This window comes from Strix uralensis, chromosome 8 (genome assembly GCF_047716275.1).
Source record: "Strix uralensis isolate ZFMK-TIS-50842 chromosome 8, bStrUra1, whole genome shotgun sequence".
Lineage (NCBI taxonomy): Eukaryota > Metazoa > Chordata > Aves > Strigiformes > Strigidae > Strix > Strix uralensis.
The window spans coordinates 27939889-27966177 of record NC_133979.1 but is presented as its reverse complement, the minus strand read 5'-3'; the positions used below and the strand labels follow the sequence as shown (position 1 = coordinate 27966177).

The 26289-nt window shown below is 61.5% G+C and overlaps 1 protein-coding gene across 2 annotated transcripts; it reads left to right on the top strand.

The window, feature by feature from the left end:
• The first annotated feature begins 6980 nt into the window (after positions 1-6980).
• Positions 6981-22316, top strand: LOC141946659 (cysteine-rich protein 2). 2 transcript variants are annotated; one of them, XM_074876805.1, is made up of 8 exons: positions 6981-7138; positions 17109-17203; positions 19188-19245; positions 19720-19860; positions 20037-20105; positions 20548-20642; positions 20933-20990; positions 21156-22316. In XM_074876805.1, exons 1-8 carry the CDS (start codon positions 7096-7098, stop codon positions 21221-21223), a joined length of 627 nt encoding a protein of 208 aa, XP_074732906.1. In that variant the 5' UTR covers positions 6981-7095; the 3' UTR covers positions 21224-22316. The 2 variants fall into 2 exon arrangements, with proteins under 2 accessions (XP_074732906.1, XP_074732905.1); XM_074876804.1 differs by lacking the exon at positions 6981-7138 and adding an exon at positions 9510-9651.
• The last annotated feature ends 3973 nt before the right edge of the window (positions 22317-26289 follow it).

Here is a 26289-nt window from a genome sequence, read left to right as displayed (position 1 = left end):
TACATGCTGAAATTCCCCTTGAAATGGAAATTTGGTGCCCGTGCCAGCTCTGCTGCAGGCTCTGGCTCTCAGTGCAAGTGTTACACAAGCCAGACCTTGGGAAGCCTGAGAGTCACTTTCGGACGGTCAGTTTGCATCATGGTGGAGCTGCGTTCCTCTGCCAAGGGAGGAGGTAGGGCTGTGGAGGAGGAGGGGGCAGTTAACCTGCCCAAACAACAGCGTGGGCACGGCTATGCTGGTGGGCTGAGTAGTGTGGCAGGGGAGGTGTGCAAGCCTGGGGGATTTAAGAGAAGACCAAGAATAAAATCTAGGAGATTTTGACTGGAAGGAGGAGGAGGAAGGGTTTTCATAGTTACAGAAACTGAACGCTGCATCTCTTCTGGTTTTCTTGATCCACCAAGAGGGCACAGGCTTAAAAGCACATTTAACTTAAAATTGGCATTGGCAGCAGTGTTGGACGGAGAAAGGAGAGATCGCTCCAGAAAGACAAGCCCTGGCATGACAGGCCTCTCTAGCTGGCGAGCATTTGTTTGGTTGTTTTTTTTCCTGTAAATGTGCTTTTTAGTCAATACTTTTCTAGGAGAGCCTGCAAGAGCCAACAGTGATAGCATCTGCCATGATCCCCATTTTCAGGATGCAAACATGTCTTGAGCGTGTGTGGTCTTTACTGCCCTCCCCAAGGGAGGAAGCTGGTGTGCCCCATGTCCCCGTGTCCCTGCTGCCCTCCTTCCCCTTCCTGGGGACCGGACAGAAGGGTTTTGCCCTGCTCAGCCAGCTTTGAAACCTGGTGAAAGACTCAGCCTCTGATGCTCATGTTTCATCCATGCAGACTCTCAGGAGGGCGAAAGCTGTTGCAAGAAAAGGCACCCAGTAAATTCAGATGGGCTGTGGGGCCAGGGGCTTGTCCCATCTCCTTTTCAGCCTGGAAGAAAGGCCAGGTCAGGGCTGAAGCACACTTGATTCCTGCCCTGGGCTTTGTGAGTTCATTCACCGCATTCCTGGAGCAAGCGTGAGTAACATAAATTCAGCATCTTTCTGCAGACAGCTTCCTCCCCTCCCGCCTGCAAGGGGACTCTCCACCTGGATCCAGTGCTCCACGGGATGCTGGCGGCGTCACAGCGAGCAGATTTACAGGTCCTCGCCGGAGGGTTTCAGCCAAGTCGCGCTCGTTCAGAGCTTTTTCCATCTGAGCAGGAGCGAATTTGTTCCCCACTGCCTGCGTCTTGGCTGCCCCCGTGCAGGACAGACACGAGGGGAGTGTGCAGACGTGGAGTTGAACCGGGTGCGTTTGCACACTCATTTCCCTGCATCCCGGGAAGATGCTCATAATGTCTGGTGGGGACCCAGGGAAATGCATCCTAATGGATGGGTCTTCCCCCTTGTGCTGCTGAAGGAGAAGATGGTGCCATGGGGACGTCACAGCACCCACAAGGTGCTGAGTTATGTGTGTCCAGCCCTGTCCCTACCCCAGGAGCTCACCGAGAGCTGTCCTGGAGGTGGTGTGCATGTGGAGCACAGAAAACTGGGCAGCCACTGTGCACAAGAGTCTTGCACTATGGCCAGCCTGAACTCTTCCCACAGGGTGTCCGGGAGGGGCCACAGGCTGGGGAGAGCTTAATGACAAACTGCCCCGCGGTGCCTCGCATGGCCGGGAGCTGAACTTTGCCACCGCAGCCCGGCTCTGAGTACAGCCCGTCCCCTGGCACACCCTGTCCTTCCCCCAGCGCCAGCCCCCGCTGTGCCTGGCCACTCGCCACTGCAGCCCCGCCACCCTGCCCAGCTCCGCCGGGGCTTTGAGAGCTGCGCTCGCCTTTCTCCAGCTGGTTTGCCGCCCGTTTCTTGTTACAGCACTGCTTTTCAGGTGCCTGCATCCCACCTCATAGAGGCATCATGCCTGCTCCGTGGAGGTTCACTGCTCCACCCCGAGTATCCGCATCCTCGGCATCCCTGTGCAGTCACCTGGGATGCTCAGTGGCTCGGGGGGGGGGGGGCTGGCAGCTACAGGCCCTTGGGAAGGGTACACAGGGACAATGGGGACATCCATTCCTGCTTGCAAGGACAAGTGGGATGTCCGTGAACCTGTTTATCGCAGGCGTGACAGTGCTATCTGCCCTGCTCGATAATGGCGGGGCTTCGGATGCCTTTTAAAGGAGAAAAGTGACAAGTAGGTGGTTGGAGCTCCAGATAGCGGGTGCTGGGGCCAGGTGGTGACGTGCCAAGCCCTGGCCAGTGGCATGTGCTGCCTGACGAGACCCAGCTCCTGCCACCCCCTCAGCACGCTCTTGCTCTGATCCTCCATCTTCCTGTCTCTTGTTAATCCTTCCTAAGCCCCTGGGCTCCCCTTTCTGAGCCGCGTGCTTATCCTGCAGCCATCCTTCGGCACCACGGCTGGGTACCTGGCATGTGTGGGCTGTGTCCCCACTGCCTGCAGCTGCCCCCTGTCCCAGCCCTCCCAGGGCTCCCTGTGTCAGGGAGCAGGTTTCGCCTGCTGCAGGCAGGGTGCTGCCCTGCTCATCCTCCTGCACAGCCTGGCCTCGGGTGGCTGCAGGGAAAGGGGGTGGCCAGATCCAGGCTGGTGGGTGCTGCACATCTAGGAGGGCTGTGCAGAAAAAAAAATAAAAAATGTTTTGCCTGGTTTTGTGAAATGCTCCTCTGTCACATCCCTGAACCCCACCAGGACCCCTTCTCAGGCCACAGCTGGGAGCCCAACTAGTTTTGCTGTGAAGCTCCTGCCAAAGGGCAAGGACCGAGGCAAAACACAGGCAGAGCTGGGGCAGCCGGTGGTCAGCAGCCATCGCTCAGCGTGGCCCGTGGCAGCAGCTGCCTGCTCTGCCATTTGTCACCGTGAGCACCTGGCCGCAGGCTGCCTTCAGGGGCATGGGAGCTTTAGGGGTGACAAAGTCCTAGCATGTCACCCAGGGGGACCTTCACATGGGGGCCAGAGGGGGCTAGGCATGTGGGTGCACACGATGCACCAGCTGAGGGTCTGCAGCCCACACACAGATGGCTATCCTCTGGGGAAACACAGCCAGCAGCGGGTTTTTTTTCCTTAACCTTTTTTATTTGATATTTTCCCCTTCAGTCTCTTCTTGCCCTGTACCAAATCTGACTGATCCTAGATGTCTGAAAACGTGAGACACACGAGCAGAGGAAAGCTTTCCTGCCTCAGCTCCCGCTGTGAGCAGTCCTGTCTGGGTGTGTGAGTTTTTGTGGTATTTGTGTCTGAAGGAAGAAGAAAGAGCCGAGGGGAGTCAGCATGGGGAGGGGGAGAGAGGTGAGCCAAAGGAGAGGCAGCCTGGGGGGAGTTATTCTGTATTTATTCCTTACTTTCCCTTAATCTCCCTGCAAAGCTCTCTGGTTGACCTGCCCTAGGCAGAGGTCCCAAACAGCCTCGCACCTTTCAAAGGCTCCCGGTGGAGGCTTCACAGCCAGGGCCAGCCCGGCATGGTCAGCAAAACACCCCCGCGTCTTGCAGCCCCCCTTGGGCCCAGGGGCAGTTGCTGCTGCCCAGGGGATGGTCACGTGTGCTGGCACCAGCTTTAGGATCTGGGCTTGCTTCCATGTCAGTCCCACCTGGGAAGGAGGATGCTGCAGGGATGCAGCTCCCACTCCACTCTGTCCAGCATCCCTGCGGGAAGGGGCTGCGTTACAAAGCCCTGACCACATGGTCCCCACTTCATCAAGGAGGGGGATGCTGGGCTGCCAGGCGCTCTGTGGAGGAAAGCCCCGCCATGCCCCCATGCCCCCTCAGTGGGTAATTACGGGCACGGCCAGATCAGCAAAGATCAACCACCAGTGCCTGGCGATGTGGCGTGTGCTGGGTCGGAGGAGCCAGCTGGCTGCAGCAGCTCAGGAAACCCCGAGGCTGCGTGGGGCCAGGCACCATTGGAGGAAAATGGGTCACTCGCTGGCGAGGGCTGGGAGGATGGTCCCCTCGGCAGGGACATCCCCAGGCATTGCTGCAGGGTGCGTTGCTTCCCTCTCCCCTGGCTGCTGAAAGGCGGCTTTGGTACCCACTGCCAAGGAAACCTCAGCTCAGCCCTCAGGCAGGGATGGATCCCCCAAATTTCTGATGTAAAAGGCGTCATCTGCTAAAGGTGATGCCAGTGACAGCACCCCAGGCCGGTCCACAGCCTGCACCTCCTGGCCTCGGTGTGATGGCAGATGTGTCCCCAGCCTGGCTGTTAGCGTGGCTGTCTGGGGACGTGGCACAGCGGGGTCAGGGATTTTCCCCTGCTGCCACTGTGCCACTGCACACATCTTGCGTGCCCCCAGAGAAGCTGTGCCATCCTCACCTGCTCAACCAGTGCCACCTGAGTCACCTGTCCTGCTGTCCCCATGGCCCTTGGTGCGGGAGCATGCCAAGCCTGAACCAGGGCACATTAAGACACAACCAGTTGAAGCCATTTTGCTCCTGAGCAAGCATATCTGCTTGGGATTTTGCACGTTTGCAGGCAGGGATTCGCACCTTTAGGTGATTTGTCTGAATTCCCCCCAGCCTCTATGTGTGAAGAGCCCTTGGCAGGCAAGAGCCCGGCTGGGTGCTGGTTCTGCAGAGCGGCCGAGCCTGGGGTTTCACCCATGGCTGCTCCACACATGCTGTCGGGTGGATGCAGCCTCCTTTCTCCTCCTCCTGGCCCCCAGCCCCCAAGGCTGGGACACCAGCTGAGATTTCCTTCAGATCCAGAGGATTTAGACAGCAGAACCCTTTCAGGATGGCCCTCACAGCGCAGGAGAGGAGCTGCTGTGGGCGTGTGGATGATGATGCTGGTGCTGTGCTGGCACCTGCTTGCTGCCATGGGGTGTTTTAGGGCAGCAGACACGCTGGGCACTGCAGAGGGTCCCACAGAAGCACCTGTGGGGCTGTGCTGGCGGAGGCAGCTGGCCTCCCAGGAATCAATAACTCCACAAATCCCCAGGTCCTGCCTTGCCCTGACGGCTGCTGGCGCCGGGGGTGGCTGCGGGCCGGGGCCTGGGCGCGCCGGCTCCATCCTGGGGCCCACAGGGCTCCCTGGGGCCGTGCGGGTCTGGGGCATCCCGGGGGCACCACTGCCACCTGCCCCTGCGCGGGGACCCTGCAGGCCACAAAGGCCCCCATTGTGTGACAGCAGCTGGCCGCGGAGTGACGGGGACGGCTGGGTCCTTCCGACCCGGCAGGGCGCGCGGCCGATGGAGAAACCCGTCATCAAGCATCCCCGTCCCGTCCGGCCTGTGCGCTCGCGGGCCAGGGTCACCCCGTCCCACGCCAGAGCCCTGGGTTCCCTTCCCAGGGGTGTCTCTGCGCCCAGGGCCGGGCAGGCACTTGGCAGCTGCGCCAGCTGCCAGCAGAGAAAGGAGGAATTAGATGACAATGGCGACGGAGGAGAGCCAGGCTGCCAGCTGATGAATAATGCAACGGCTCCGCTTTCGGGAGAGGCAGATTTCCTGTTTATCAACAGCGGCCCGAGCCTGCGGGGTGGGGGTGCAGGGGTGCAGCCCTCGGACCACCCCAGCCAAGGACCTTGCCACCCCGCTCGCCTCCCCTGAATACCCCCCTCCATGCACCCGCTGGCCGCAGCAGCCCCGTGGTGCAGGATCCGGCCATCCGAGCACAGAGGGGCTTCCCCTGGCACAGGGGGTCTGCACCCCACCATGGGGCATGTTTTAGAGTGGGCGAAGCCAGCGCTCCCGCCTCGGCATCGCTTCATGGCTCCCTGAGCATCCTTTGCAGCGGTGGCAGCTGGAGGGATTTTTGACACGGGCGTTTCCATGGCAACGGAGCAAGATGGCGCCAGGAAGCAGGGGGCTACTGGGCACTGTGGCAAGGCAGCCTGCGCTGCCGGAGCGGGGTTGTGGCAGGGAAGGGCTGAGGCTGCCGGGGCAGTGAGCGCATCTGCCCACCCTGCAGATGGGGTGGGAGATGCCTGAGCCCCTCTGCTGGGGCTGGCCCCGGGACCAGCACCCTCAACTAACGCCCTGGGGCCATGACGTGCCTGTGACAGGCAGCGCGTGATGCCGTGCCATGCCATGCTAGCAAGACTGCCAGGAGACGTGCCTCCCTCCCTCCGCTCACCCGCCGGCCGCCACCGCTATCTCTGCTCCCCCAGGGCCTCTCACCCTCGTCCCCCCGCCAAGGTCTCCCGTATCAGGCCTGTCATCCTGGCTATTTAATCTGGGTTTCTCGGTTACCCCATCCGGAAAAAATGTGTCTAAGAATACCCAGCACAGGCTCGGTGCTTCCTGGGGCAGGGGGCTGCTGCCCACCCCCTCCACGTGCGCCCCTGCGCCCTCCTGGGCAGCGTCCCACCAAGCCAGCTCCCGAACGGCCGTGGCTGCGAGTGCTCTGGTGCTGGGGCTGGGCTCTCTGAGGGTGGCTGCTCTCAGGATGCAGCCGGTGGTCTCTCGGCCAGCACATTTGATGCTGGGCTTTCTCAGACACCCATCTGTCACCGCGAAGGACCACAGCAACCGGCTGTACACCCCTCTGCAGCCGCACATCCTGTGTGCGTGCTGAGTTTGAAAGCACCCCCCAGGTGCTGTGCTGTCCCTAAAAGAGGGGGCTAAGTGTCCGTCAGCTGTCCCTAAAAGAGGAGGCAAGACGGCACCCGTGCTTGATCCATTTCTTGCCCAGGTTTTAGGTCCGGGGGTCGTGGCAATGGGACCTGCTGGTCCCGTGGGTCAGTGCCATCCCGCAGGGGTGCAGGACTCACCGGGGACAGGCGAGGTGGCACCGCTGCTCGGGCACGAGCTGCTAGAAACCCACAAGTCACGTTGCTTAATTGCAATCTTTCTCTTTTTTTTTTTTTTTTTTTTTTTATTTCCCCGGGAAAGGGGAATGGTGAGCACTTGCATCCTTTGGGCTTTCGGGGACGGGGAACAGGGCAGGGCAGCAGCAGCCCCGGGCGGGGACTCCGCCAGCCGGCACCGTGCACCTGCCGCGCCGAGCCGAGCCGTACCGAGCCGTACCGTGACGTACCGGGCAGACGTTCCGAGGCAGCCCCGCCCCGGCCCCCCCCGGGCGGCGGCGGGGGCAGTGGGCGGGGGCCGGGCGGAGCGGGGCGCACGGCGCGGCTCGGCTCGGCACAGCACGGCTCGGCACGGCTCCGCTCTCCCGCCATGGCATCCAAGTGCCCCAAGTGCGACAAGACCGTGTACTTCGGTGAGCGCATCCCCGGGGCCCGGCCCCGCGTCCCCCTCCCCGAGCCGGGGCGCATCCCCGGGACCCCCGCTCTGTCCCTGGTCCCCCATCCCCAAGCCCCCGGTGCATCCCCGGGTCTTTTCCTCCCTCTCGGCGCCGGGCTGTGTCCCCGGGCCCGCCGTCCCCAAGCCCGGCCCATCCCCGGGTTCCCGCTCCGCCGCGGCTGCCCAGCGGGGCGCACCCAGCACCCACGGACCTGCCCGGCAGCAGCTGCTTCTCCCCCGGGGCCCCCTTCCAGCGGTCGCGGCCCCTCTGCTCTGCCCCCCCCCGGACCCCCATCCCCGGGCTGTGCTGGGGGATGCTGCCGGCCGGCCCTGGGGCGGGGGACACGGCGGGGGGTGTGGGTGACAGGGGGGGTCTGGGGCTCCCTCCTTGCTCCCTGGGCCGAGGAGGTGAAGCAGGGGGTGAGGACCCCTGGTTGGGGTCCATGCCCGCAGCCTGTTTTGGTGCTGGGGGGGGGGCTGATGTCCCCGTGTACCCGCTGGCTTGGGTCATGGGGAAGCCCATCTGACATGGATGGGGTGCTGAGCAGGGGGCTGCCATGAGCCGGGGGGGTCTCTGGGTGCGGAGGAGCAGGCGGTGGCAGGTGCAAACAAAACCTTCTCCCAGCCCATTTGTTCCCACTCCCTGCAAACCTCGCTCCAGGTGCGCCCTTCACCCCTCCCCGTCTCGCCTCTCCCCCAGCCCTCTGCGGGCTCTTCCCGCGTTGGGGAACTAATGAATGGTCTGGGGTTTCTACGGGACTTTTTCAAAGGCAGCGTCTGGGCTCGAAGGTCCATCTCGGCATGCCCAGGCTGGGTTTGGGCAGCAACGAGTCCCTGCAGGTCTCCGAGGGCCCTGCTTGGGGTTATGGCTGGTCAGGATCTCTGGGAACCGGGGCTGGGGTGTCTCCCGTCGGGCAGCCCGGGGTGAGTGCTGCCGCCCAGGTTGCAGAAAATGCCGGGGGCGGAGGTGGGAGCGAGGGTTGATCCCCTGCCGCGGTGCCTCCCCGCCGCTCCCCGAGGGGCCTGCCCTGGCCCACTTTGCCCCTGCGTGGCGGTGCCCAGCTGGGAGCCTCCCGGGGTACGACCTGACCCCCCTGCCCCCGGGGTGGGCATCCTTGGGGTGAGCATCCTCGGGGCTGCACTGCGGGCTCAGGGTGGCTCTGGGGACAGATCCAGCACTCCAGCCCAAGCTGCCTCCTGGGACCTGGCTGGCCACAACAGGGTCCAGCTGGCCTGGCCTGGCGCTGCCTGCCTGCCCCCTCCCTGCCCATCTCCCTCCAGTGCTCCAGGGCCCAGCCCCTGCTGCCTCAGCATGTTTGTTTGGTGGAGAAATACCAAAGGGTCCTAATGGTGCCTGAGCGTTTGAGGCATTGGTGCTTTCATTCCTTTCCGGCCATCTCCAAGTAAACACAGGGAAATAGGAATTTGCTGTCTTCCTCCTTTAAGTAAATCTATTTGTGTGGGGGTGGGAAGGGCTCAGCCCCTTGGATGTCTTTCCCTGTGTGAATCTTTTCCTTTTTAAGCAGAAAATAGCATGTCCAGCCAGCCAGCTGGGCACTGGCCCGGGGTCAGAGTCACTCTGGGGACGAGCCTGCCCTGCGTGGGGGAGGCTGGGGCCAGGCTCAGGGACCCCCACCTCACTGCCAGAGGAGGCCAGGCTGTGCCAGGAGGTGAAGTGCCAGCCCCCCGCAGTGCCTGTGCTCTTTCTCTCTCCCCCATGTCCCAGGGAACTTGTGAGTCTCTTGGGGATGCGGTCTGGGAGGGGGGGGACAGTGCTGTACCCCACGGCCCCAGCTGCGTGCTGGCTCTCTCTCCCCAGGTGGGTTTCTGTAGGTGTAGTGGTCCATGTTGAGGTCTCTGCTGCTCCTTGGCTTCCCCGTTCCTGCCCTGCTGAGGTACACCTTGCCCTGCAGACAGGGAGGAGGCAGGTGCCCGGCAGTGGGGGAGCGGCAGCCCCCATCACACACCGCCCCGCAGGGACCCCGCGGCCCCTAAGAGAGACCAAGGGGTGAGTTGAAATGGGAGCGAGCCAAAAACTTCTCTGTACTTGGAGCTGAGGTAGGCAGGAGCATGTCCTTGCTGACGCCTTGAGCTTTTCCTTGAGGAACCGCCCAGGCTCTGGCAGAATAAACCTGGGTCCGTTTACTTAGTGCACAGAAACTGGACACAACCTCTGAGCCGTCTTTCCAGGATGCAGCTCCCAGGGTTTCCCGCCAAAGGATCGCGTGGTTCGGTGGGAAGGCGTTGGGAGCGCCGCGCCTGGGGTTTGGGAACGCTTCTGAATTCCTCGGCTGGCCCGAAGCTTAACGGGGAGGTGATTCATAAAGCCCCGCTTGTTCGGGAGCGCTTCTCGCCTGTGCTGAATGAACGCTGGCAACTATAACTTCTCGAATCCCTGGGATTGCAGCCGTGGGTCATGTGTGAGAAATGCCACCGCGTCCCGTTCCCGGCCCCGTGCAGTGCCTGAGCGGCTGACCAACGCCAACAATCGTGGGTACCGATGGAAAACTCATTTCCAGCCTGCCTGTTGCTTCATGCTCCCTGGAAAAATCCAGTGGGCTCCTCCCTGTGCAGTCAGGAGGATGTGGGCGTTTCCTGAGCTACAGAATGAGCTTTTTTCCTTTAAAAAGCACAGGGAAATATAAAAATAGTTTTCTGGCTTTTTTTCTCTTTTTTTTAAAGCAGGCTGAGGTCTGTGACATTGTTTCCAGGAGTGACTGGGGAGGCTGGAGGGATGAAGTGAATGTTTAACCGGGGAGGCAGCGCTGCGGGCGGCTGCAGGGGCCGGTTCCCACCCCGCGCTGGCAGGTGGCGGCGGGTTGGGGTTGGGGTTGGGGTTGGGTTATCTCTTCTGGCGGGAAGCGCCAGAGGGACCAGAGTCGCCTGAAGCTAAACAGCCTCACATTTCCCCAGCTCCCTTTCGAATCTCTAGCCTTAAATGAGTTTTGCAGGGTCGCCAGGAGCCCTGGCCAAGCCTTTCTGCCTCCCATCCTCTCTTCCCAGGGAACTGCGGGGGATCGTGGCGGCAGGGGGTTTCCTGTTTTCCCATTCCAAGCGCGAGGCAGGCGAAAGCCCCAGGGATGTGTCAAGCACACGTGCAGTGGGGTCTGCTGGCGGGCAGCTTTGGGGGAGCTCTCGGCATGTGCTGGGGTGTCTGAGGACTGGTGGGAGGCTGCTGTGCTGTTTGTTTGGGAAGGGGCATCCTAAAAGCACGTGGGAGTCACCCCAGTAGCCCTGGGGCTTGTCCCGGCTGTGTCTGCAGCTGGAGCAGCAAAGCTGCTCTCTGGGGACGGTTTGCCAGTGGGGTGCCAGAGGGGGATTAAGGACACAGACACATCCAGCTGGGAAGCAAGGAGGGTCCAAGCCTAGCGTGCTCAGAGGGGCCGGCAGCAGATACTTTGACCCACTGTCGCGCTGACGTCCCAAGCGTGCCGGAGGAGAGGCCTGCAGCAAGACGTGGGGTGCAGCGAGGTGTGGGGTGCTCTCCTTGCACAGCACCATGCCGGTGGGTCAGCCCTGCAGAAATTCAAGCTGCAGAAGCTGCTCTTCAATTAATAAGTAACCGCTGTCCTCGGCTCTGGGCACTGGAAGTTGGGAGACAGTGGTGGGGCAGGAGAGGCGGGAGGGCTTTATTTCGATTGCAGCCGTCCCTAACAAAGGAAGGGGCTCTTCAAGCGCAGCCGGCGTAGCAATCCGCACGTCAGCGCCGGCATGGCCCCTGGCTTGCCAGCACGAAGGCTGGCTGGGCTCCTTGGGCAACTGCCTGCTCCGATGTCTCGGGGCGGCTGCTCTCGGAGCGTGCGTGAACCTTGCAGAATGGTAACTAAGGATGCACCAGTTCTCTGCTCCGCATGCAGGGCCCTGCCGGGGCGGGGATGCCTCTGTGGGAAGCTGAAGGACGGGCTGATTAGCATTAGCTTTTCCCTCAGGAAAATAGTGCGAGCTATAGAAAATTATCTGTGGGAGGGCAGGATGGGACGGTGTGAGGTCTCACGCACTGTGAAGTGCACACTTTGCTGGAGCTCCTGCATGGTGAGGAGCCAGCACCTCATGTGTGTGTTTGTGGGCAGTTGCCTATCGTGCAGGGAGCTGGGGCTCAGCTGCTGTGGGACACAGGGCTCCGTGTGGATGTGCCTGCAGGGTTTGTGCCAGGAGTTCGTGTTGGCCAGCCCAGGTGCTCTGCTCTCCCTGTGCCACCAGCCTGCTCCAGAGGCCATGGCTGCTGGAGGCTTGGGGCTGGCAGGCAGCTCTCTGCAAGCCCGGCTGGTCCTGAGTGACTCCGTTTGGTGCCTGCACCCACATCGCAGGTCTCAGGCAGAGCTCCTTGTGTTCCCGTCCTCCCTCTCTGTCCCTGGCAGGAGCACAGGGATTGGGAGAGGTGATGGTACTGGAAAGGAAAGGCAAGGAAAGGTGGAGCAGGAACACCCAAGTGAGAGGTAATGGAAAATCTGTCACTGCAATGTTGCAATCAAATACGGAGCCTGGATTGTGTGCTGTGGTGTCACTTTGAGCTGCCGTGGGGTGGTGGTACCCATCGCTCCAGCCAGTGGGCTGGGAGGCCCTGAAGCAACCAGGGAAGTGATGGTGGGGGACAGGTCCTGGCATGCAGATGGGGAGAGCCCTCTCCCACCAGCCTGCCATGCACCCACTGGTGGGGAGCACCAGTGCTTCTGTCCCCAGGGGGGTCCTGAGCATCCTCACCCGCTGCTGTCTCGTTCACACTGTGTTGCCCACAGCCCTGGGCCAAACCCTGCTTGGAGCTGGTTGTGCCCCATGGCTGTGGGGACCCAGGAGGGTGGGGAGGTGAGGAGCCGTGGGGCTGGAGGGGCACTTAGGCTTGGCTGCTCCGGCATGTCTCTGAGTCCTGCTCTTGCTGACACAGGCCAGGAAACCGTCTCATCCTCCCGGTGCTGCCCACCAGAGATGGTATCTCAGTGCGCAGGAGGAACACTGTGCTCTGGACCAGCAATTACCCAGAGAGGGGTTTTGCTCCTGTGCCCTGGCTCTCTGCTGGCTGCTCTGCCCCTTGCCATGCAGCAGGGTGAAAGGAGGGCTGCAGGCTGGCTGGGGGTCCCGCCTGCAACACCTTGCATGTGGATCTGCGTCGCAGCAGGAAAGCAGCTGATTTCTTGGGCTCAGCCCTGGCTGAACCCAATGCCTGGCAAGAAACACTGCTGACCCTCTCCCAGCACACCACGGTCAAGCTGCCTGGCCTCAGAGCCAGAGAGATGCATCCTGTGCAGATGCTGCTTGATGAAGTAAGCAGCCCCGTGGAAGATGGAGAGGGACTTGCTGGAGGCTGCCCTGGCCCCATGAACCAGAGCGGGAGGTTGAAGGCTCATGGCCAGGAAAGTGCCTGCAGTAGGTGAGGTTTTGTCGGCAGAGAGGCAGGAAGCGACGGGGTGGACGGGAGCCACACCGTGCTTTAGGGCTGCGGCTGGAAATCAGACAACCCTCGCTTGCGCCCGAGTGGCTCAGCTATGTAGGGGCTTGGGTCCTGGGGAAAACCTCGCCTTTCCGCTCAGCTGGAAGGAGGCCCGAGAAAGTGGGACCCCCCGCCTGGGGTATTCCTTGCTCCCCCCTCGGCTGCGCTCCCCGGCGAGGCCGTACTGAGCTGGCTTTGTTGCACACTTGGAGGGAGCCCAGCAAGCGAGCGGCTTGGGGCCGGAGGGCTTGCCTCGCCTTGCTGCGGGGGAGCTAAATATATACGTCTTGGCCACAAAATCACAGTGCGGCGTAACCGTCGGCACCAGCTGTGTGACGGGGGAGAGGAGCTGCCTGGCTGTGCCCGAGGAGGGCAGGAGGAACGGGGTGGGGGACGTGGGAAGGCAGCTCAGACCCTTCCCGGGGGACCTATGGGGCACCACCACTGGTGGCCCGGCATGGCATGGCATGACATGGCAGGAAATCCTCAAGCTGTCTCTGCCTTTTCTGTCTCCCGGCCGCGCTGCGAGGGACTGGGGAGGGGACGAGCTGCTGGCTGCCTGGGCTCTCAGCTTTGTTTCCAGCCATTTACCAGGCTCCTTTCCCTGCGCTTAGCTCTCTTATTCATTCCTTTGTGCCTGTGACTGCTTTGAAGTGCATCTGTGATCGGTCTGACAGCATCCCTCTCCTCCAGGGATGCCTGTCGCTGGGTTCCTGTGCGGATTTGCCATCTTTATCGCCGGACAGTCCTTTCCCGCATCCTCCCAGGGCTGCAGTGGGATGGATGGGGCACAGCCCAGCCCTTTGCAGAGACGCGGCTGCTGCTACAGTTGCCTTTGCTGAATAAGCCTCCGGCTGGAAGCAGCACTGACGTCAGACCGTGGAAATACCTGTAACAAGGGCCCAGAGCTGGCTTGGCACAGCCCCCAGTGCTGAGGCTGGGAGGAGGGATGCTCCCTTCCCAATCCATAAAAATGCACCCACCTCTGGCCCACGCCAGCTGCCTTGCCTGGGCACGGCGGGTAATTAAGGGGTGAGCCGCGTTGTCTCTGGGGTGGGGCTGCTGCAGAGCTGTGGGGAGCAGGCTGCCTCAGCAGTCCCCTTGGGTGCTTTCCTGATCCTGACCTCTGATTTTCCCTGGCTCTAGCAGTGTCCCTCATCAGCGTGGGTTGCACTCCCTGCACAGTCCAAATCCACCCCATGGCTATGTCCTGCAGCTGGCCGTGTACCCAGCCGTGCCTCCACCTCTCCTCCCCAGGGGCTTTTCCTCTAGGGTAGAGGTTTATTATCCACGGGCACCTGGTGCCCACGATGGCAAGGCAGGTGACCCAGGGCGGGGAAACCCCCGAGTTGTGCACATTTGGCAGAGGCTGAATTCCTGCAGCCAAGTGCCCTTAACTCTGCCCTTCTCAGGGTGCTGGATGGCTGGTTTAAATTTGGCAGGCTTGAGGGGACCATCTTACCACGGGCTGTGTGTAGGTGTGGGATCAGCAAGCGGTGCAGGATGCACGTGTGCTCGGTGCGATGCTGAGAGGACACGGGCTCTGGCCCGTCCCTTCCCGGCGTGACTCAGCGTGGCAGGACATGGCGTTCGGTAGCGGAGGCTGGGTGTGGTGTGACGTCTGGCCGAGCAAAGCCTGCGCCGGAGCCCCGTGCCATCCCACGCTCCCTGCGCAGAGCTGGACGGAGCCCGGGCACTGCTTTGCCCCAGGCTGCTCTTGCAGTGCTGATGGTGGGGTGCCCCCCTGGAGCTGGGGGGTGTGGAGCAAGGGGTTGCCCCAGAAGCTGCCCAGGGGTCTCTGCCGTGGCGGGAACATGTGACCAGAGACTTCTCCTCTGGAGCTGATGCAACAGTGGAGCAGATGTGACCCGGTGACAGGAAATCTGGGCGCTGGTGCTTTCCCTCCGCAGTGATTTATGGGGCAGCACGGCCACGGGCGGGACGCCACTGCCCTGGAAATGGGCTGGGGTGGCTCCAAGCTGCTTCCTCTGCTCAGCATGAACAATGCTGCCTGGAGAGCTGGCCTGACTGTGCTGGCCGTGGCCCCTGGGAGCCCTTGTTTGCAGCCAGAGGATGCCTGACCAACCTGTGTGGCACTTCCACCCACAGGCAAGGGACTGCCCCCACGGTTCCTGGGCTGTCCCCATGCCCCGGGAGCAGGATGGTGCACCGGGCCACCTCCTCCCTCCTGTCTCATCCCCTGCCAGGGGCTGCGGGTGCCAGCAAGGTCCCTCTTGCTCTGCATGGTTCATGGTGCTCTGGGGCAATGCAGGGATGGTGCCCACGTACCCGTCTGCACGTCGTGCCTTGGCGGGGGGATGCATTCATCAGGGAGCAGCAGGGATTTACAGCTGCCTGAAGTATTATGGTGGGGGGGACATCTCATCTCGCTGGGGCAGGAAGGAGCTGGTGTGGGATGTGGCCGGCTGTAATTGCAATGGCCTCTGGAAAACATCCGCCAGGAGTTTCCTCCTTGCTTTGTACCCAGGGCCACAACGGCGCTGGGCCGGGGCGGCGGGGGGAGCTGGGGGGTGACGAAGCCGAAGCTCAGCCTGGCCTGGCTGTGCATCTGCTGTGACAAAGCCAGCGGCTCTTTGGCCCCAAGCCCCTGGCTCAGCTTTCAGCCCATCACGCTCTGTTTCCCTCCCTGGCCGCCCCAGAGAGGCACCCATTCCTGCTGGGGGGAGCTGGGGGGATGCAGGGCTCCAGTGACAGCCCCAAGGCAGCGGGGTGCTGAGAACTCTGTGTCCCCCTCGCTTTTGGGGAGCGCTTGCGGGCCTGGGGGCTGCGTGCCCTGAGGCTGGTCCTCTGCCCACAGGGGTGGCTGAGGGCTGCAGAGGAAGGGGAGAGCAGGGTCAGGCCCTGGCCCCTTCCCCGTGGGCTGCCTGCTGCAAGGGGTTGGGGAAGCACAAGCCCTCCTGAGTCCCTGGGCTGGGGGTCCAGCAGGGATTTGCCCTAGCAGGTTTGAGCAGGCAGGCACAGACCCCAGCTGCGGTGGGGCATCCCTTCACCCTGCTGTCCGCTCCCACCTGGGGTTTGGTCCAACAGCCTGGACTCGTGCGTGGCATCACTGGGAGGTCAGTTCAGAGCTGCTTCCCACTGATGCTGGTCCCCCAGGCCCGTCCTCCACCTGCTTGCTTGGGAATGCTCTCGAGGCTCTCCCCTGCACCCCAGTGTGATGGCTCTGGCTCTGCCCCCTCATGCTGCCCTCCTCTGCCACCAGCCACCTCGCTTTGCATGAGGGCTGATTTTTTGGGTGGTGATGGCAGTTGTTTTGGCTTATCTTGGCCCTGCGGCGTGCCCCGGATGCAGCTGTTTACCTTGGGAGGAGGATGGCTCTGGAAGCCAGGACCTGCCTCTGGGGAGCTCTTGACCCCCATCTCGACCTGATGCAAACAGGAGACATTTGCTGAGGTCCCTGGGGGGAAAAATGGCTGGGAAACCCGCCGTCACGGAGGAGGTCTTCTTGTAAAGCAGGGCCGGGCTCCAGTTGCACTTTTATTTGCTTGTTAAATATTTTATTTGGCTCTTCTGATTTAGTTTTACGGTGGCTTTAACGCGATCATGCTGTTTTCCAGCTGTCTCTGCACATGTGCGGGGGAGAGGGAGGGTGAACAGGAATCAGTGCGGGGCATGGGGCAGCGGCCGGTCCCTCCAGGAGCTGGGAGGGAAGGCGTCGGTGTGAGGCTGGGGATGCAGTACGAGGACTGGCAGCCTGTGCTACCTCCTGGTGTGCTCCTGGAGACGTACAGCTCGGGGCCAGCCGGAGGAGGTGCATTCGTAACCAGTCTCAAAGCATTTTGTTTCCCTGAATCTGCCCACTGATGCTTTGAAACTGTTTTCGGTGCCAGCAACGAGTTGCTCTGCAGGTTCATGGTGCTCTGGGGCAATGCAGGGATGGTGCCCACGTACCCGTCTGCACGTCGCGCCTGCTCCCAGGCTGGGGGTGAGGGGGGAGCACCTGCACGCCCACGAGATGGGTGTTTTCTGGGCCAAGCATCCATTCTTGGTGACGCTGGAGGCTGTCTGCCATCCCGTCCTCCCGGCTGGAGGCAGGCGGGTGTCCTGGGAGCAGCACCGGAGGCTGGAACTGTGGCCGAGGTTCCCCGGGGAGCCCAAGAGGTTGGGTGTGCGTGGGGGAGGCATGACTAAATGGGTGGGGTGGGCATGGTAACACCAAATGTTTGAATTGCGAGCAGGGTCATTTTGGGTAACGTGATGGGTAAAAATAGACACAGAGAGTAGAAAGGAAAATGCTACCATTGCTGGATGGGCGCATGGGAAAGGGTGTCTGTGCAATGGGAGGGGGTCAGAGGCTGGGGGGGCTGTGCCCATGGCCTGAACAGCCCCGGGGACCCTGCGGGCTGCAGCAGGGTGGTCCCTGCAGCATGGCTGATTTGCACAGTGTGCTGATGAGCAGCCCCCCTCGAGCACAGCCCCCCGTGGTGCCTGGCTGCTGGCTTCCCCAGGGGCTTTAGCAGGTGCTGGGCAGTTGCTTACCCCTCTCTTGTGTTCCCTGCAGCCGAGAAGGTGTCCTCCCTGGGCAAGGACTGGCACAAGTTCTGCCTGAAGTGTGAGCGCTGCAACAAGACCCTGACCCCAGGCGGGCACGCCGAGGTAAGAGCCGCTGGGGCAATGGGGTGGGGGAGCTGTGCTGCCATGCCAGGGTGGCCTGGTGGGCTCTCCAGGGCTCTCCAGCACCCCAGGGATGGGGAGTCCCAGGAATTGGGCTGGGGCAGGTACCCAATGCCATGTGGATGGGCTCTCCCTGTGGAATGAAAGCCCAGGAGTGCACACTGTGGCTTCAAATGGTGCTGCTGCTGTGACCCGTGGTGCTCAGGAGCTCTCGTGCACAGTCCTGGGCAAGCCATGGAGGGGTGCTGGCCCCATGTGTGATGCCCCAGCTGTGCCACCCTGGCGTGGGGTCCCGGGCAGCCTGTGGCGGGGCTCAGCAAGCCCGGGCAGGCACTTGAAGCAGCTCCATGCACTGGGCAGGCTTGTTTGGGCATCACACTGGCTTCGAAGGCGTGCGGGTGCTGAGAGCCTGCATTGGAGTGTGGTTAAAAACACCAAAAATCATGGATGTGCTGGTTGCCATGGTGATGCTAGCTCAGCACTGGTGCTTTCAGTGCCCTGGGGCTTATGCTGGAGTTCGATGCCACCGTGGCTGCCCAGCACTTGGGCGTGCGAGGGTGCTGTGCTGGCAGCAGCAGGTGCTTGGACCTGGGAGCAACTGTGTTCTTCTTGTGGGATGCCCCAGCGTGACAGCCGGTGCCCTGGGTTTTGCACAGCGCCTGTCATGCCAGAGTGTCACCAGCTCTTTAGCATGGTTTTAGCACGGGACGCAGCTGGGGAGCAGGTGGCGGCAGCAGGGATGGCTGTGCTGGTTGTCACCAGCCCGTGGGGGAGTGGGGCTGGTCCTGCCGGGGAGGATGGGGCTGCGCAAGTGGATCTGTGCTTCGGGCTGGGTTAAGCCCGGGGGATTTGCTGCTTCTCCATATAAGGCTGGATTCTGCTCCCGTGGGGGATGGCAGCCAAGCCCCCACTGACTGCGCCGAAGGCAGGATTTGGCCCGTCTTTGCTTTTTCTCCCTCCTTTCAAGCCAGCATGTCCGGCTGGGTTGGAAAGGTGTTGCAGGGAGACCAGCTAAATGTTTACCCTCCCCTCTGGCATGGTAACACTGCGAGTACACTGATATTTATGCCTTGCAATATTTTGCAGCAGCCTGCTGCCAGCCCACTGCCTCCTCACTGCCCCAGCCTTGTCCCCGGCTGCTCCCAGCCCTCGCCTTCAGCACGGCACTGCTCTGAGAGGCGAAGGAAGGGACACGGCTCCTGCTCAGCTACCGCCCTGCCTGTTTTGGGCAAGGTGTCCTTGCCTTGCAGTGGAGGGGATGGAGGGAGGGAGCATGGGGCAAGAAGCAGGGGTGAGTTGCTGAATGGAGCTGAGCAGACGATGGGGTGGGTTTGTGCCTGAGGACACTGGCCCCCTGCCCCAGCCACAAACACTCTTGCTTTTCTCTTGGACTTGGTTCCTGCTGACCCATGAGAAACGGCTGTGGGGAGTTCTGGGGCTTATCGCCCGCTTCATGCTTTCCTGTGATAATCGCCCCCGGCCGATAACAGGGCTGATAGCAGCTGGACTGGGACCAGTGCCTGCCTGGGGCCTCTGATCTCAGGCCAAGGCGAGGAGGGAGGTGGAGAGGGGGAAGGCAAAGCTGGGTGAAAGCCACAGTGCCCTGTGCACCTAATAACGGTCTGACGGCACACAGGGTGCTTGGTGGGCAAAGCGATGCCTCACCGGGTCCCGGTGGCACACCGCCAGATTAGGGCTCGGAGGTGCCTCTCAGCTGAGCTGCTGCAGGGTGCTCCAACGATATGGAGTGTGCAGAGCGGCCGGGGTGTTTGATGCAGGCGCAATCCTTGAGTGCTCGGGTCGGGTTAGGCTGTCGCTGGCAGACCCACAGGCTGAGGGTGTCCAGTGGTTGCATTTTGGGGTGTAGGCATGGCTGCAGTGGTCTGTGAACATCGGTGGGGATGAAAGTGATTCCAAGGGAACCACGGTCACCATTTGACATCCTAACACTCCCCTTTCTCCCTAGCACGATGGGAAGCCCTTCTGCCACAAGCCCTGCTACGCCACGCTGTTTGGCCCCAAAGGTATGTCCGTGCTCCCCCTGTGCCTATGCGGCCATGCCCAGGGCTGCAGGAGGGGCTGGGTGCCCCCATCCCTGCAGGTGCCCAGCTGTGGCCCTGAAACCACCCCAGGAGCCAGGCTAGCATGGGCTGAGCATCAAGCCAGCGCTTTGCAGTCCCAACCATGCCATCCCCTTGTGCAAAGGTCGAGGGAGGGAGGTTGGAGGGAGGGATCTGTCCTGACAGCTGTCTTTTTTTTTTTCACTTGGAAAACAAATTCCCGTTCAAACAGAAGGTGGAGTCACTCTCCTATCCCAAACATGGCTGGAGAAAGCCTGGGTCAGGAGAAAGCAGGCCGGTGCCAAGGTGCAGTGGTGTTTGGTGTTCGCAGTGGCCCTGTGGCTCAGCGGGGCTGGGGGAGATGGGACAGGGAGCTGGGGGGAGGATGGAGACCCCGGTGCTCCCAGGCCACCACAGCCTCTCCCTGCCCCACTGCAGGGGTGAACATTGGTGGGGCTGGGTCCTACATCTATGAGAAGCCGCAGATCGAGGGGCAGACCGCTCCGGGACCCATCGAGCACCCGGTGAAGGTGGAGGAGAGGAAGGTTAACGCCGCGCCTCCCAAGGGACCCAGCAAAGGTGAGGGACAGGGCAGGATGGGCAGCCCAGCCCTCTGCCATGGCATTCAACCCGTCCAGAGCCACTGTGTTTGGCGATGGTATGGGGTGCAGGGTGTGTGCAGGGAGTCCTCCACACCGTGTGTCCTGGCTGAGATGTCCCTCCGTTTCCCATACCCATGCCTTCTCTCCTTCCAGCCTCCAGCGTCACCACCTTCACTGGAGAGCCCAACATGTGCCCACGCTGCGGCAAGAGAGTCTACTTTGGTAAGGTGGCGAATGGGCAGTGGGTCCATGCCCTGGGGTGGCACAGCCCCATGGTGGTGGGGCTCTGGGCAGGAGCCATGGGGCATGCAGGGGGGCTGGGAGGGGGGTTTTGGCTCAGAGATGGGGTCAGGGGCACAGAGGGATGTGCCCACGGAGTCTGCAGGAATGGGTCCTCTTAGAGGAACTCCTGTGTGCAGGGCTTCATCTGCATCATGTCCCCTTGCTGCCACCTCCCAGGTGGGTGGCATGGGCTTAATAACTGTCCTTGACCAACCTCTGTCACCTGCGAGGCAGCAGAGGGCTGGGGGAGACACGGGAGGCTGGGGTGCACAGGGCTGTCTCAGGATTTTGTGTGCAGGGGTGATGTCCCCACGGGGTGTGTTCCCCCTCGGCCTGTGTGCAGGGGGAGCAGTGTGACCCTCCCTCCTTGTCCCCCCTCTAGCCGAGAAGGTGACTTCACTGGGGAAGGACTGGCACCGTCCCTGCCTACGCTGTGAGCGCTGCAGCAAGACGCTGACCCCGGGGGGCCACGCCGAGGTAAGGATGTTCCAGCCCCAAGAGCCCAGGGCAGTGTGTGTGGGGGATGCCAGCGGGGCAGGGCTGGGCTGGGCTGTGCCGCGCCAGTTGGGCAGCCCCTGCCTTTACAAGAGGGTAGGACAGGGCTGGCAGGAGCAGCTCCCCGGCCTGGGGGAGCGCTGGTGGTGCTGAGTGTTTGCAGGGGATGAGCAGAGCGGGAGAGGTGCCCAGCTAGGGGGATGTGTCCTGGGGACTGGCCTTTCCCCGGCCCCCTGCCCTGAGTGACGTGCTTCTCTCTCTGCCCCGCACAGCACGATGGACAGCCATACTGCCACAAGCCCTGCTATGGGATCCTCTTCGGGCCAAAGGGTGAGTGCCTGAGGGGGTGTAGTGTGGGGAGACGGTGCGGGGGTACACAGCCCACCTGGGCTGCCGCTCTCCATGCTCATGCCACCACCCAGAGGGGACATCTCCGTGGAGCATGCCATCTTCCTGCCCGGGTCCTCACCCTCCTGTGTCTCCCTCCCCATGTAGGTGTCAACACCGGAGCTGTGGGAAGCTACATCTATGACAAAGACCCTGAGGTGAAGAACCAGCCCTAGACAGCGTCCCCCTGCCCGCCCGCCTGCCCGCTCTGTGCCCCCGTACTAACCTGCTCACAGCTGGAGCAGACCTCGCCAGGCTGGCCACAGAGCTGTGCTCTCTCTGCTGTCTCTACTCCGGGCAGGACAGCCCTGCCCCCCGGGTTATATATCATAGTCTCTAATATAAGCTTCAGTGTTTAAAGGCAAAGGTAGAAGGTGTCTCTGGTTGTTCCCAATGTGCTCTGCCCTCCCCAGCCCTCCCACCAGCCCCCTGAGTGCGGGAGGCAGCGGGGCAGGGGTGGGGATGTCACCATGTGCAGGGGTGGCTGGTGGCACCCGAGGGACTGAGAGCGAGAGGAAGGTGGTGGCAGGAGTCCTGCCATGGGAGGGTGCTCCATGCTGCCCCTCCACGTGGAGGGCAATGGAGCCGGGCAGGCATCCTGTAGCCCTTGGGGAGGGGGGCTGGTGATCAGGACACCCATCCCTGTTCCTCGCGAGCTGCTGGCAGCACTGCCCTGCTCCTGGCCCTTCTCAGGCTCCATGCCCTGGCTCTTGCTCTCCCCAGGGCCTGCGGCCGACCCCAGCCACCCTTGGGGTTGCAGGGTCAGGCATCACACTGCATCCCCATCCTTGCCTGCCCGGGGCATTCCTGTACGTGCACCCAGGCAGGTGCCCAACCCGCTCTGCTGGCTGGTTTGGGTTGGTGGCCCCCCCAGCCTGGTCTCCCATGGCTGGGGGCACATCTGGTGGCTACAGCCCTGGGGGAGTGGGCTGGTCCCCACCTTCAGAGGGCAGAGCGCATTGGGCTGGTGGCTCGGTGGCAGGACGCCCGCCTGCTTCCCAGAGCTGGAGGTTTCTCATTGTTGTTGTTTATTTATAAGCAGTTGTACATGTGCCCCTTGCTTTGGAGAATGACACGTGACCCCCAGTCTCACCCGTCCCCCCGCACACTCCCAGCCCCACTGCTGCCCAGGAGGCCGGGGAGGGGACTGGTGCAGGGGAGCCCCCGGGGTGGCGAGCCCTGGGGTGCCAGCACCCTGCTCTCCCTGGGCTCCCTGCGCAGTTGAAGGGCTGACTTTTGTTATTTGCTGACAATAAAGGTTTTGAGAGATGTGTTGAGTGGCTCAGCTCTGGGTGGAGGCAGGGGAAGCTGTATACACCTTGCAGCATCCCTCCGCTCCCGGGACAGTGTGGGGACCCTGCCGTTATGGTCCTGCCCCGACTGGCTCCTCCTGGGGCAAGACAGAGCAGCCTTAGCCCCAGCCAAACCCAAGGTGCCCAGGCCATGGGCACAGCACAAGCCATGGCCGCTCCCTGGGCTGTGAGCAGGACAGTCTTGTAGGAGGATGGGATGGGATGGGATGGGATGGGATGGGATGGGATGGGATGGGATGGGATCCTCCCCAGCTTTGCAGGATGGAAAACTAACGGAGGGATGTTACATAGCAGGTGACACTGTTCCCCCCAGCCTGGGCTTGCTGAGCAGGCACAGTGCCTGAGCGGGGCTGTCGGTGTGAAAGCCCAGCCTGGCGGCAGCAGGGCAGGAATGCAGTGGGGGGGCATGGGTCACCCCCGCTCCGTAACCCCTGGGAGCTGCCATGTCCCCGGCCAGAAACCAGCCCCACTGCCAGGCCTGGTTTTAGACATCCAGCTATTCCCCCTAGGAGCTCAGCGTCTGGAAAGCAAGGCACAGAGGCTGAGGCTGCCAAGGCAAACACTGGCTCTGGGAACTGCTGCTCCGGCTTGTCCCCTCTGACAGGTTCTTGCAAGAGCCCCCTTGGGCTGCCTGCTGGCTGGGTCCCCCCCGGGGACTCGGGCACCCCGCCGGCCCTGTTTGCCGGGGAAAACAGGGACCTGGTGCCCCCTGCAATGTCTTGCATCCTTAGAGCAGCCTCAGCCCTGGAGCTGCTCCACCACCATGAAGGAGAGGGGTGGATGGGCGCCAGCCACAGCCCCCAGCCTTGCTCCTTGCCCAGGCAGGGCTAGGAAATGCAGCGGGCACTGCACAACAGGAACACTGGCTCTGCCCGTGCATTGCACCTGCGGGCAGCGTTTGGCCACGGTGGCATCCCCTGGGCTCAGGCAGCTGGCAGAGCAGCGGGCGCAGGAGCTGCTGGTTTTCCCTCTCCCAGCAGCGATCCCAGCGGCACACAGACTTTTCCCAGACACGGAGGGCTCGGCAGCATGGTTCCCGGGCTGGGCAATGGGCTGTGTGTTCGTGTTTTGGTGGGGTTTCTATAGAGACTTGACCCCTCTGATGCTTTTGGGGACAAGGCTGCTGTGTAAATCAGAGCAGTGTCACCCAGCCACCTCCTTCCCTGACCCTCAGCAGAGAGCTGGCACCTCGCAGCCAAACTTTGCCAAGTTTACCCCATGTAGCAGCAGCAGTGCTGGGGTGGGGGGTCCCCATCACCCATCTGGGATCTGGTGCAGCTGCCAGGGAAGCCCTTGGCACAAATCCAGCTGTTGTTGCAACCCTTATTTACCATCATTAATTAATTAGGTTAACATGCCAGCCTTTTTGCTAGACTGTAGCAATCCCCTGCAGCAGAGGGTTTCCCCGATAGATTGCACAGGCTGATTTTCCTCACCACCGCCCTGCCTGCAGATCAGCAGTGGGTTTGCCCTCCCCAGCACCCACCTGGCCCCATGCCCTGCACCCATCCTGGCCCGGCAGCCCTAACAGCATCCTCGCCATGGGCACTGGCCCCTTGATGTGGGGGCCAAGAAGCAGGCTCCCCCCGAGCGCCACTGGGAGGGATGCTCGCTGCAGGGGAGAGCTGGGCACAGTCAGAGCTTCACCTGGGACCAAGAGCATGGCTGTGGTGGGATGGGAAGGCACTGGCTAAGCCAGTGGTCTTGAGACAGGGAGGAAGGCAGTTTGGGGTGGCAGCGATGGGAGGGGATGCCCCCAGGGCTCATATGTGGGTTATTCTGGGTGTGAAGGGATATGGGGCAGGGCAGGTACAGCACCCCAGCTGCTGCCCGCTCCCAGGTGGTGGCCACAAAACACAAGATTTTATTTTGGTTTGGGGATGGATTTTTTTTTTTTCCTTCCGTTATTTTTGGTTTACATTTTCTTTTCCCCATGAGAGTTTTGCTGGGGGAATGCAATGAAATTAAAAATAGACGAAATTCAGCTCTGCTGTGCAAGGGGTTGCTGGGAAGCCAACATCCATCACAGCTTCCTGCTACCCCAAAGGGGACAACTCGGCTGCTCAGGCTCCAGGTGGGGGATGTCCCTTCACTGTCCCCCCACCCTGATGCGGTGGGGGGGCTGGGCACCCCTCGTGGCAGAAGGTGGCCCCCCAGGTACAGCAGATACCCACAGGGTGGGTGTTAAGACCAGGAAGCTGAAGGATGTAGCAGGGCTTCGGGATGCCATGTGGGGTTATCTGTGTATGCCGAGGGGTTGGGGCTGTCCCTGATCTGCCGGGTCGGTGTGGGGACCGAGGCACCAACACAGTAGAGTGGCACTTTGATCGAGCAGAGAAGGCAGCTCTGGACTCTAATCCTTGGTACATTTTTGTATTTATTTTTGGGAGGCCTATGTGAGCTGAAAATGCTTCTTTACTTGAGTCTCAGAAAACATCCTTCCCCTTGGGGACATCAAATATTTTATATTTTTTCAACTCAGACTTACTAGTGGGATAAAAAAGTTGGAGGGCTTCTCTGGTGATTACAGACATGCTCTCCAGGGTACGGAGGAAAATAGAGAACAAAGTGGATGTAGCTTTACTTGGAAATCCCCCAAGCCCTGTGAACTTGTCCCGGGCAATTACCCTTTCCTGGGAGCCAGCATTGCTCTGCAGGGAGCCATGTCTTGCAGCTCCTCGCTGGGCCACGATGTGCCAGTGGTCAGCCTGTTTTGAGGGCAGTCCAGGTGATGGGTGCCAGCTCGGGTATCCCTGAGCCGCGGGAGGAGCAGGATTGTCGCCTAGTGGTTCTTCTCAACAGAAGGCTGAGGGCGCCCGTGCCACCAGAGACAGGCCTGCATCGCTCTGGCTGTTGATAGTGAGTCAGGAAAGGGACCGATGAGTGTACAAAGGCTGTTGCACCGCAGGCTGAACACGTGGAAAACACCAGGGAGGAACTTGCCAGGAGTAGGAATGACAAGGGTGACCCTGTGCTAAAACATCTGAGCTAGTCTATGCAGGGAAGGGAGATGCAGCCATCGTGGTGTGGAGGGACTCCTGAAATGCAGGGAGGTGGCAGGACAGCATGGCTGTGGCTGGCAGCACGGCTCTGACATGCCAGTGACTGGAGCAGCACAGCTGGGCAGTGAAGCAAGACCGATTTAAAGCATTTGCTGGGAAGTCAACAAATAGGAGCCAAAAGGGATGAAGTGCTGGAAGATGTGATTTAAGATGGGATATTAAAAGCGACACAGTAAGCACAGCTTTCTTCCATGAAGGCCAAGAACCATCTCCAATACTCCTTGAAGTCAGTGGTGTGGCTCTCCCAGGCCTCCTGGGCTTTGACTTGGCCCCAGGGGGAGGTTTAAGTACTGGGTGTAAATACTGGAGAGGGTGTAGGAGAGCAGGCAGGGATGAAGGGGGAGGAATGGCATGAAACTAAGCAGAGGAGTGTTTGGACTGTAAATCCCCCCCACCAGTGCAGCGCACTGGGCTGTTGCGCAGGGAGAGCTGCTGGTGCAGGCTCTGGCCATATCCCTCAGCGGCTCTCTGGCTTGTTGCTGCCTGGGGGCACCCACAAGGGAATTTCCCCTCTCAGGATGTAGGCTGAGCTCTGCAGCAGCCTTTGTATCACCAGTTGGTTTCCAAGTGGGGTGAGCAGCTGGGGGACTGCCCTGGGGGCTTGGGGGGCTCCTGGCCTGCCCCGGGACTGCTTGCTGGGGAAGGAATACCTGTGCTGGTGGGACGGAAGTGTGCACACTGCTAGTGGGTGTGCAAACCTGCAGCTCCTCCTCTCACTTTCCTCTTTCTTCCTCTGTCCTGACCCTCCATCTTACTTGGGTAAGGCAGAGCGGAGCAGCTTTATTCCTCTCCCCTCCCTGTGCTGCCACCATGGCATGACTATGCCGAGCTGTGTGCTGACAGAGAGAGCAAACACCTCTGCACCCC